The 12,397-nt window shown below is 35.9% G+C and overlaps 1 protein-coding gene across 1 annotated transcript in view; it reads right to left on the reverse strand.

Annotated features, from left to right (window-relative positions):
• Positions 1–821: 821 nt before the first annotated feature.
• CCDC186 (coiled-coil domain containing 186) overlaps positions 822–12,397 on the reverse strand; it is a 44,369-nt gene continuing 32,793 nt past the window's right edge. Inside the window, exons 10-16 of the mRNA XM_027112659.1 lie at positions 11,413–11,555; positions 8,004–8,259; positions 7,163–7,352; positions 5,891–5,971; positions 3,243–3,453; positions 1,774–1,993; positions 822–1,089 (exon numbers count right to left, since the gene is read on the reverse strand). Of these exons, the coding sequence (XP_026968460.1) occupies positions 1,006–1,089; positions 1,774–1,993; positions 3,243–3,453; positions 5,891–5,971; positions 7,163–7,352; positions 8,004–8,259; positions 11,413–11,555 (1,185 nt within the window). The 3' untranslated portion in view covers positions 822–1,005. The remainder of the gene's footprint in view (positions 1,090–1,773; positions 1,994–3,242; positions 3,454–5,890; positions 5,972–7,162; positions 7,353–8,003; positions 8,260–11,412; positions 11,556–12,397) is intronic.

A 12,397-nucleotide genomic window follows, 5' to 3' on the forward strand; every position in this document is an offset into this window, starting at 1 on the left:
GATGTAATTATTTTGTATTTTAAATAAATATACCAAACATATCATATCTGGGGACTGTAAGATCACCCCACTATAATATATAATTATACCAATAGTAAAGAATGGTGCACAGATAAAATGGTTAACAGTGCCATATGCTGGATTTTCTTGGGAACTGGTTCTTTATAAATATCTTAAATTTATCTTTATACTTGATGTCAGTAAAACTAAAGTACTTCAGTTTCAAAGAATTCATTATTCATCTCTCTGTTCTAATGAGACTAATCCATTTCACATTTTAAAATATAACTGAAGTCCACAGGAATTCTCTAAATGAGCAGATTATTTAAAGTCATATTTTATGTAACTGGAGATTTAAAAAACTCAACTATTAACTCAATTCGAATCTGAAAAAAATGTACCTAGCACAAATAAGGAAACCTGACAGGGGCATACAATGCCTGATCATTGCTAGTTACCAAAAGCTAGCTTTCCTATTAGCTTCCATTAAAATCAAATGGTTTAAGAACTCATTGGCATCCCTAACACACAAGCAAATGTTATATTAGAATGTCAAAACAAGTTTTTATCACTTCTTTAGTTTTCTTCATGTTGGAGAAATAGCATATTACTGAATGATTAACACCTGTCCTTTCATGCATAATTTTAAAAAGTGAAATCATTTTTGAGATTATATATTTTAAAGGGAAGAAATATGGAGAAGGGGTTTTCAAAAGCCCTTGTCATAATGTTCAGCACTTCATATGACTATCAGCAAATTAAATAAGTTGTTCTGATTCAATAACAGGCTGTCACCACACAAAAACAAGTTTCATCAAAGCTTACATTCTTACAGTATACACAGCAATGCACTTGTATTGTAAAAAGGTACTTTTTTATACAGATGAAGCAAAACAAATTTTTTACTGGCTGACACACAAAGCAGGGAAAAGTTTCCAACAATACTGGGCAATGGCACCTGCTCCTTGTGTAGCTTTTGTCTGTTTACTGAGGAAGAACTTTGTGTTAGGTTTTCTTCGTCCTCTGTTCTAGGTCGTGCTGGTGTTTAATAAGACGTTCTATTTCTGTTCCAAGTGTTTGCAGATTTTCCTTTAACAATTGGAAAAAGAGGGAAAAGAAAACAGAACTACTAAGTATAATAAGTAAAACGGTTCAGTTTGAACTATTTTTGCCTAAATTCTGAACTGAAACAGTGACAGTCTTAAATGCCATGCAAGATAAACTAGGCACACGGCTGTTTTCAGTAAAGTAATCCTGTACACTTCAGAGTCAGAAACTCTTTTTACTGAAGCTATAGCAAATTTTAGTGCCTAAAAATATTACCAGATTAAAAAAATTATTTTTTAAATCCATTACTAACCATCAAGGCCCAAACAGCACAGATAGAATAGCTGGGTCAGATAACAGCTGCAAAAAATAAAATAAAGCTGGAATACATTAGAAAATAAATGCCTCAATCTTAAAGTCTCAGTAATCAATTATAACTAATTGTAATATATGTCAAAGGCCACCCATTGCAAAGTAAATTACTCGGTAAATGACTCATCTTAGCGTCTATCCAACAGCTAAACTGATTTTTTTGCTATTTCTTTCTTTCCTGCTAATTTAAAAAATTGTACTTTTCAAAAAGAGAAAAACACAAAATTTTATATATGGAAAAAACGGCTACCCTGCATTACAGAAATAGTCCATCCATGTGTTGGACTGAACTATGAAAGAGGCACCATTTTTGTCATGTTTATTGGTTGGTAAGTGAATGAGAAATACAAATACCTTCAAAGTAATATTTTTCAATAACGTATCCTCCAAAACAGCCTGTAGTTTTCGGTTGATCTCCAAAGAGAGTTCCAATGTTAATCCACTATCAGCTGGATGGGATGTGTATAAAGATGCCATGATGCCACCCCGTCTACTTAAATGGACTTTGTTAAAATCAGATGCCTCTGAAGAAAGTGTGCCTGATTCTTCTCGTAAAACGTAACTCTGAATTATTCTGCAAAATAAAACGACACTATCAGTTATGGCCTTGCAGAATTACAAACACTGTAATTTGCAAGAGTCAACTAATCATAAGCTTAAAGATGATTAGCATAAAGTAATTATCTATTAGTTAATAACAGAACTATATTAGAAAATAAAGGGGTTTTCCTTATTCAGATGGTTTCTTAAACAATCCCATTTTTGTTCTAACATGGTATTTAGATTAAAGATACATAAACATTGCTTTTCTATTTTTTCCTTATTACTTTAAATCAAAATATGTGAGCAATTTATTGTTCCAGTTTCAGTTAATATTTTCTATTTTCCTGTCATTAAACTTAAAACTGTGTTTTACTCTTTTTCGTTTAAAAGTCATGGGCAAATTTTTCTCTAAGTCTAAACTTATTTCAAAATAAAAATTTTTAAGTCATGGGTAAAGACCCACAATATTACTTAAATGAATATGGTATCTGTGAGAGGAATTTGGCCCAGCACAGGCTCTGGAGCCAGTCAGAGCTGGGTTTGGATTTCCAACTCTCGGTCTGTCACTTACAGGATGAGTGGTGACTCTGGAACATTTAGTAATTTGACCTGAGCCCCAATTAATTAACCTATCAAATTAGACACAGTGGTCCCCAACCTTTCTGGCACCAGGGACCAGTTTCGTGGAAGACAATTCTTCCACGGCCTGGGGCGTGGGGTGGGCTACTTCAGGCTGTAATGCGAGCAATGGGGAGCCTGCATTGCCGGGAGTTGGGGACCCCTGAACTAGAGGACTCATTCTCCCCCTGGGTGGTTTTAAGAAATCAATGAGATACTGTTAAGTCACAGACACAGTGCCTTATATTTATATTTCTCTACTATATTTAGTAGATGCCCAATAATAACTCACTATGTCCTGCCCAACAGGAATGATAATCCACAACCCCAGTATCTCTTAAAACCACCATCTTGAAAATAAAAAGCTAAGTAGAGTACTATCTGTTTTTAAGTCCAAAGGTATTTTAGTCTCTTAAAAAATTAGCGTCTACTGAACTCTGTATCACCTTAAAGGAAAGACCTGTGTTTTCTTTAATGTCTGTAGTCCCAAAACCTAGAACATAAATAAGTTATCAGTAAAAGATTGGGAACTGAGTGACTATAGTTTTAAGAACTATTTTTTGAAAGAAAAGCTCTTGATATGACTAATTTTGAACACAATAACTTTACCATGTGAATAATGGTATTTTGAACACACATTACAGTACCATAATAATACATACTTTGTTTTTTTCCTAATTTCTTCCACCAATTGTTTGATGTGATCCTCCATAAATTCTATCTTTTCATTTTTCCGAGCATGTGCCTTCTGCAGCCTTACTATCCTCTCAATCAGCATGGCCTTGTCTACTTCTGGAAAGTTATCCACAGCTACTGACGACCCAGTATTTTCTGGAGATCGATCTTCTGCACTGCTTCGAGCATTGAGGGACCCTGAAGACAAAAAAAAAAATCCACTTATTGTACTTAGTCTGGAGTCAACTCTAATCTCATATATTATTTCTTCTAGTATCATTTTCACATATTCAATTTAACAGAGTTGGGTCCAGAACACAAGTCATACGTGACCTGAGTTCTTGTTTCTGAATACATTGATGATAGAAAAAAGGGTCTAGGGCTTCCCTGGTGGCACAGTGGTTAAGACTCTGCCTGCCAATGCAGGGGACACGGGTTCAATCCCTGGTCCGGGAAGATCCCACATGCCACAGAGCAACTAAGCCCGTGCGCCAAAACTACTGAAGTAAGTCAGAAAGAGAAAGACAAATACCTTATGCTAACACATATATATGGAATTTAAGAAAAAAAAATGTCATGAAGAACCTAGGGGTAAGACAGGAATAAAGACACAGACCTACTAGAGAATGGACTTGAGGATATGGGGAGGGGGAAGGGTAAGCTGTGACAAAGTGAGAGAGTGGCATGGACATATATACACTACCAAACGTGAAATAGATAGCTAGTGGGAAGCAGCCGCATAGCACAGGGAGATCAGCTCGGTGGTTTGTGACCACCTAGAGGGGTGGGATAGGGAGGGTGGGAGGGAGGGAGACGCAAGAGAGAAGAGATATGGGAACATATGTATAACTGATTCACTTTATTATAAAGCAGAAACTAACACACGATTGTAAAGCAATTATACTCCAATAAAGATGTAAAAAAAAAAAACTACTGAAGCCCACGTGCCTAGAGCCTGTGCTCAGCAACAAGAGAAGCCACCACAATGAGAAGCCCGTGCACCACAACAATGAGTAGCCCCTACTCACGGCAACTAGAGAGAGCCTGTGCACAACAATGAAGGCCCAAGGCAGCCATAAATAAGGAAGGAAGGGAGGGAGGGAGGGAGGGAGGGAGGAAGGAAGAAGGGTCTAGTATGTCTCTCAGGAACAGAATGAGTAAGTGCAATAGAGAAACGAGAAATTCCAGAGAAGTCAGAAAAACAAGTCTGAAGTGACACCAAAATTAAACTGAGACAGACACAGATAAAGACAGAAGACAGAATATAGCCAGTGGGTTAAGCTCTGGAGCCAGTCTTCCTAGGTTCAAATCTTACTTCTCCACTTTCTAGCTGTGTGACTTTGGACAAGTTAACTCTCTGTATCAAGGTCACTTCGTTTCAAAATGTGAATCATAATATGATTTGCCTCGTAGGACTGTTATCCTCATTTAAATTAGTTAACATGTCTGAAGTGCATGAACAGCATACATAGTATGCACTAAGTGCATGTTAGCTATTATTTTTACCAATATCATTTGAGAAGAATTTCTAATCCTTTTTATTCTACAAAGACACATTTTTTTCCTAACCCTATTATGTAGATTTAAGACAAGTAATATATCTTATCCAAGGTCATGCACAAATAAATGGTAGAGCTGGGATCTAAATACCCAATGTGTAATCTCAAACCCATGTTCTCTCTACTACACAATTTTCCCACTATTGTAACAGTTGATGATGTTTTTTCCCCTAATGTGCAACTCCTGGGAGGCAGTGTATGTAGTGGCGTGCAGACTCCAGAGCCTGAGAGTTCTGTTACTGTGGATTTTGGGAAAGTCATGCAACCACTATGAATCTTAAGTTTCCCCATCTGTAAAATGGGAATACAACACTTATTTCACATGGCTGTTCTGTGAGTAAATGATATGTTTAAAACGTTTAGCACGGTTCCTGGCATTCCAAAAATGGTAAATATGCTGATATTTTGCCAATTATAATTTTCACAGTGCTACTGATCATAATTTTATAGATTCAATTTTTGCTTTAGACTATAGGTATATTTACCATGAGAAAAGCAAAAAGATTTAAAAATACACAGGCATAAATATATATATATAAAAGCTGATATATAATGATGACCATTTCATTAGCTCTCAGGTGTTAAAAGTAATATAAAATTAAAAGAAAACGAAAGCGCATACTACACCAAATCTCTCTATAGATGGATACAAATCTGAATTTAAAAATGGAAGAGTAAACTGTTGCACAGAATAAAGAAGCAGGTATGGAAAAGGAGGTAGGAAGACAGATGGTATAGAAACCCATGACAAACTTGAAACCCTGTCTAATGATTAAACATTTAACTGGAAATATTTTTTACAACATAATTATGTACAACTACTGCTTTTTATAATTCAAAATTAAAGAAAAGCATATCGATACTTTTTAAACAAAAAATCCTATTTCTTTTCCTTTTTTTTTTTGACCATGCCGCAGCTCATGGGATCTTAGTTCCCTGACCAGGGATTGAACCCACACCCTCAGCAGTGAAAGCACAGAGCCCTAACCACTGGACCACCAGGGAATTCCCGAAAAATGCTATTTCTTTTTATAATCAATCACTAAAAAACAACTGTAAAAACATTAGTTTTTCACCTGATGAACTAGAACGACTTCCCATGCTGCTGACTTCTTTATCATAGCTTCCATTCTCAACCTGATCTAACTTTCTTCGTGCTGCAGGAAAAAGAAATGGATTACTTGTGACAACTGTCATGACCATTGGCCCCCACTATCTCTGATTTTAATTGCTAAAATCACTTAGGCCAAAATGGCATAAACAACAAGAGAAACTTCTTGAACATGTACTTTCGAAAGGAGGGCTGTAGGGTCATTCATATAAAATGACATATAGAAATGTACAGGTCATATACAAAATATATGGAAACGACATTATGATAACAACTGATACAGGCATCACTTAGGTACACAGAACCTAACTTTTAGAGTCCTGAAAGATTTCGAAGAGCTCCACACTACCACAAATTTCCCCCAAATTTCCCTTTAATCACATCTATGAAAACAAACTAAATTCTTATGGCAAATATCTGAATATATTTATATTAAGTAAATGCTAAGTCTCTTTTACCATATTACTATATTTCACCCTATTTTAATACAAATAAAGCAGTGGGGAATAGTAGAGAATAGGATGTCAGAATACATCTCTTATTCATCTTTGTATCCAATCACATAGCACAGACCCCCAATTTGTATGAATTTTTAAATGTAAGAAATCTGGGTTCCAGTTCTAGATGTTAATTGTTGTGTCCAGGTAATTTATAACCTTTGTGGGTCTCAGTTTCCCCTAAGAATAAGGGTTAGGGTTCAATGATCTCTAAGTGAGAGGTCTACAAGGTGGGGGCAGGTACCCTAGATGCTGCACAAAACAACTCACAGACAAGGGTAGGGAGAAAATATCAGAACTCTATTTATACTTATATTTAATCTAATCTTTTTAAATTTGTATTTTTCATGTTTTTCTAATGTGCATAAACTAGAGTAATACATGTTTAAAATTTACAAATAACTAGATACAAATTGGAGAACAAATACTTAAATACTTTTTTATTGACAGCAGTATGTGATCAACAAAGTCTAGACACTACTGCCTTGGTAAGGTACTTTCTCAATTCTTACATTTTGTGGTTCTGTGAATAAATGTCTTTTAACATAGAACATGCTATAAACTATTCACGGAACTACAAGAAGGTCAGCCATGTGGTTTATTAACATTAATACATTAAAAAGAACATACAGCTCTAATCAATGTGGGAGAAACTGATGTAAAATATACTTTTTCTGTAAATCCTTAACAATGAAAAGAAACAAAAACATTCAAGGTCTAAGTGTAGAAAAATTTTATACCTTGCTGAAGTTGTTTGGTAAGATCCTTGACACTAGAGGCATGTTTACGTCTTTGAGTTACTAATTCATCTTTTAATTCTTCCACCTGGGTACTCAGTGTTTTAACTTCGGTTTGTCTACAAGTGAGTTCAGCTTGCAGAGTCTGGACTTCCTCTTTTCGCAGTTCTTCTTCTTTTAACAATCTACTTTCCTAAATATTAAATAAGATAAAAAATACCAACTTTAATATCTGTTTCAATTACTGTTCACAGTTTAAAACCTTAAAAATACAAGGTCTTTCATAGTAAATTCTTCTGTCATCACTCATTATCAGGTTTTGTTTACGAGCTCCTCAAATTCTTTATACAGTAATGCAGGGGGATATATTAATGCATCTGCCATTCTATACATGTAAAACAACATGTGATACAGGTCTCTGTATTTTTTTTTTTCATGTCTCTATTTCTGGTTTAAAGTCTCAAATTATTTCTATGAGTAACCTGAAGATACTCTCACTACTTGGAAATATTAAACCATTTTTAAGCTATAAAAATATAGAAATTTAAAGTTCTTTTAAGAAATATATAATAAATCCAGTTAGGAATAACAAAAACCCTGGTTTTCTTACTTTCAAAAGTGAAATATTTCTTCCTAACGATGTTAGGGAAAAATTTTTATTATAAATTACATAAGTTGAAAGGAAAAACTGACATTTCTCATAGCATTTGAAATTATCAGAAAGTCAGTGCCAAAAAAAAAAAAAAGAGTTTAATCAACTACCATTAAGTTTATGCTTTTAGGGAAATTTAATTTGTGCTACTTGCTATGTTGCTTTAAAAGTTAAATGTACACTTATACTTACCAAATTAATATTTGTCTGTTTCATGTGTTCACATTGGCTTTGTAACTGACTTTCACTACAGGAAAGTTTATCAAACTGTGACTGCAAAGAATTGGATTCAGATTGAAGTTGTGCATTCTTACTAGTGAGCTTTTCTGTAAACAGTAGTAGCTCAGATTCTCTTTTCCTACTGCCTTCGATGTCTTTTTGTAGGTCATTAATCAAAGAATTAAGACTTTCCACTTCTTCCTTCAAATTTTCAATTTCTTGTTTACCTCTAGAAAACAAAGTTTACAATTAAGAAAAAAATTAAACTATTAAAAGACATTAATGGTTTGAGAATTTTCATCAAATGAAATTCTTTATGAAGGTACTCTTATTCATTCATCCAAGTATTTATTTGGATTACTATGAATGCCTAACATATGCTAGGAACTAAGAGCTGGGAATATACATAAGCAAGACTGACATGGCCCCTACTTTCAAAGAGCTTTTAGTCAAGTAGTGTGAAAAAACATTTTTGATGATGAAAGCACAGAGTGGGTCACCTAAGCTAGTGTAAGTGATGAGTAAACTAATATTTAAAGGGTTAGCAAACTTTTCCTATAAAAGGCCCACACAGTAAACAATGTAGGCTTCTGGAGCATATGGCCTTTGTTACAACTGTTTATAACTCTGCCACTGTAGTGTGAAAGCAGCCACACATAATACATAAAGGAATGAGAGTGGCTGTGTTCCCAAAAAAAAGTTTATTGACAGAAAGAGGCAGTGAGCTGGATTTGGCTTCTGGGCCATAGTTTGCTAATTCCTGAGCTAAAGGGAAAGTAACAGTGAGTGGGAAAACAAAATATGTTCCAGGTAGAGGAAACAGTATGTGCAAAGCTGGGAAGGGAACAAGAGAATGACTTCTTGTTGGTACTAACAAACAGATGTTCAATACTGATGAGGATAAGGACAGTACTATATCCTAGCACTTAACACAGGGCTCGGCACCTAGGAGACAATTAATTAACATTTGTTAACCAACTATTGCTGAAATACAGAATAAAGAAGGAGAAGGCACAGAGGGAGAAGCAAGGTTACTAATGATCTTCCAAGCCATGTTAAGCCATCTGAACTCACTAGGCAATCCTTGAGGCAATGGGAAATCATTGAGAGGTTTGAGATTTCCTTTGTAAAAAAGATTATCCTAACCACAGTGTAGGAAACAGACTAAAAGGGAAGCAAAAAAACAAAACAAAACAGTTTAGAAGCCCTGGCAGTTTGCCGGGAGAGCTGATAATGGCTTGGACAATGGTAGCAGCAGTGGGGATGTAAACAGTAAATGGATTTGAAAGATATTAAAGAGTTAGCATCAAAAATATTTTGTGACTGGTTACATGTGTGAGGGAAAGGAAAGAAGAGCCAAGGGTAACTCCCAGGTTCCTGGGTTGGAAAATCATGTGGATGTCACACTCATCATTCATCTCAGGAACATCAGAGAAGCATATTTGTGGACAAGATACATGAATCAGTATTGGACATATTATAAGTTTGAGGTGTCTTTGATACTTGTGTATCTGGAGCTCAGCAAAAAGGGTTGATGATAATTAACTTGAAGGTCCTGCAGCACACTACTGGAAGAGTTAGGATCACCCAGGGTTATAATAAAATAAGAACAAAAAACAGCTTTATGACATAAAGAGAAGGCTGCCAAGGAGACAGAAAAGATTGGCCAGAAAGTGGGGAGGAACACCAGGAAAGTACAAGGAAATGAAGCCAAAAGAACAGAGCATATCAAGAAAGGTAATGGGCTTAGTGTGTCCATACTGAAAATTCAAGCAAGGCTTAATCTGGGAAATATCTACTATATTTAAGGATGCATTAGCAGTCTGTAATGGAATGCTGGGGCATTAGAATAAATGGAAAGGAACAGAAGAACAAAGCATGTGAAGAAATGGAGAACAAGCACAGATGATTCTATAAAGACATTTTTGGTTGTGAAGAAAGGGAGAAAGGAGATCATAGGAGTTTTGATGTTTTTAAGATATAATATTTAAATGTAGAAAGAAGAAAAGTCAGTAAAAAGAGGGAGGTAAGAGATAAAGAATAAAGAAGGAATAATCAAGGAAGACCCTGAGAAGGCAGAAGAGCATGGGATCCACAGTAGGAGTAGGGACCACAATTTGATTCAGAAAGAATAGGAACATTTCTTCCATAATAACAGAAGGAAAAGAGAAATGACTGCAGATGCAGGCAAGTTCATAGGACTGATAGCAAGAGGTTGAGAGAACTGTCACCTGACAGCTCCCTTTTTTTCTGTGAAGTAAGAGGTAATCGCCTGACAAGAGTAAAGAGCAAGGTGAGAGGGAAGATCAGAAGTGTGAAGAAAGCAGTAAGGTTTGGAATAATGCTAAGAAGATGGGGAGAAGGCTCTGACTAAGGATATATGGTAGGACTGGAGGTGCATTAGGATTTCCAGTTGAGGTTGGTTGCTAACCATGAATTTATAGCAGCATCAATCTGGATGATCTTGAGGATTTCTTCAGCAACACTCAGCAGCCTGGGTGTTGGTAGGGTATGAAGAAGAAGGTATCTGGATCCAGCCTGAATCCCGGCTCTCTCAGGTAATGTCGTAAGTAGAATTTAGCTAAATGGCTTTATAAGAAGCCAAGGAATAGGACTTCCCTGGTGGTGCAGTGGCTAAGAATCCGCCTGCCAATGCAGGGGACACAGGTTCAAGCCCTGCTCCAGGAAGATCCCACATGCTGCGGAGCAACTAAGCCCGTGAGCCACAACTACTGAGCCTGCGCTCTAGAGCCACTGAGTCCACGCACCACAACTACTGAAGTCCACATGCCTAGAGCCCGTGCTCTGCAACGAGAAGCCACCACAATGAGAAGCACACACACCACAACAAAGAGTAGCTCCCACTCACCGCAACTAGAGAAAGCCCGTGTGTAGCAACAAAGACCCAAAGCAGCCCCCAAAAATAAATAAAATAAATTTATAAAAAAAAAGAAAAGAAGCCAAGGAATAATGTTACCTCCTGACCTTGAGCTACATACATGCAAAAATATAGACATAGATACATATCAATCTTTTAGAAGAAAACCTACTGTGTATAAGTAATAGAATTTGAAAGCTAAGGAATGGATAAAAAACTACAATCCATTCTGTCTTATAAATAGTTACTGCCAAAAAAAAAAAAAAAAAAAAAAAAACTACTGCCAATATTTAGGGAATATAAACTTTGATTTTTTAGAAGCCGTGATGGGAACTACAAAGAAAACCCAAAATAAGTTCAAATGAAGACAGGAATTGAAGTTTTTTTTATCTAGTAAAATATAAAATTACTCTTATTTAATGCAACAATTGCATTTAAAAACAGAAACAAGATAGAATCAAAAAGCCTGTTGATTAGCATAAACAGAAGTTGCTCATTTTATACCTTTGATGCTGCTCCTGTATCTGACCTGCAATTTTCACTTTGTCCAATAAATTCTGAATTTCAGCTTTTTGGCGATTAATAATTTCTTTATATTTTGATAGTTCATCTTCTGTTCTCAATCGTTCATCTTCTAGACATTTTACCTATCAAATAATCATAATTGAGTTAAACTACAAACAATATTTTCTTGTTCTTTATTAGCTATTTCAGACAGTGGTTATATATTAATAATCTAAGCTAAATTCTGAAGCAATATTAATTAACATGAAGAAAATATAATAGGAAGTTAACAGTCTTGGGTTTCAGTCTCAGATTTCTCATGATTTAGTCATGGGATTTTTAACATGCCACTTTATTCTGGCTGAATCTCCATTTTCTCATCTGAGAAGAGGATGTACCTTCCCTATCTGCCTCAAAGTACTGGCATGAAGAACAAATAGAAAGGTACATGAAAGACACTTTAAAAATTATTAAGTGATCGCAAATTCAAGGTGGTTACCTAAAAGCCTATTTCTAAATAAATGAAAGATATATAATGATAACATATTTCACACTTATATTAAAAGGGCAAATATTCTTAAAATGAGAACCATAACACTGGAAAAGATTTAAGAGGTTGTTAGAAATTAAAACTGTATACAAGGGACTTCCTTGGTGGTCCAGTGGTTAAGAATCTGCCTTCCAATGCAGGGGATGTGGGTTCAATCCCTGGTTAGGGAACTAAGATCCCCCATGCTGCAGGGCAACTAAGCCCATGCACCACAACTACTTAGCCTGTGTGCTCTAGAGCCCACATGAGAGCCCGCAACTAAGAGAGCCCGCATGCTGCAACTACTGAGCCCGCGTGCCACAACTAGAGAGAAGCCTGCGTGCTGCAATGAAGAGCCCACATGCCACAACGAAAGACCCCACATGATGCAACGAAGATCCTGTGTGCTGCAACTAAGACCCAACGCAGTCAAATAAATAAATAAATAAACAAGCA

The sequence above is a fragment of the Aethalodelphis obliquidens genome, unplaced genomic scaffold, assembly GCF_003676395.1.
Source record: "Aethalodelphis obliquidens isolate GAN/ISIS:26980383/991018 unplaced genomic scaffold, ASM367639v1 scaffold11, whole genome shotgun sequence".
Lineage (NCBI taxonomy): Eukaryota > Metazoa > Chordata > Mammalia > Artiodactyla > Delphinidae > Aethalodelphis > Aethalodelphis obliquidens.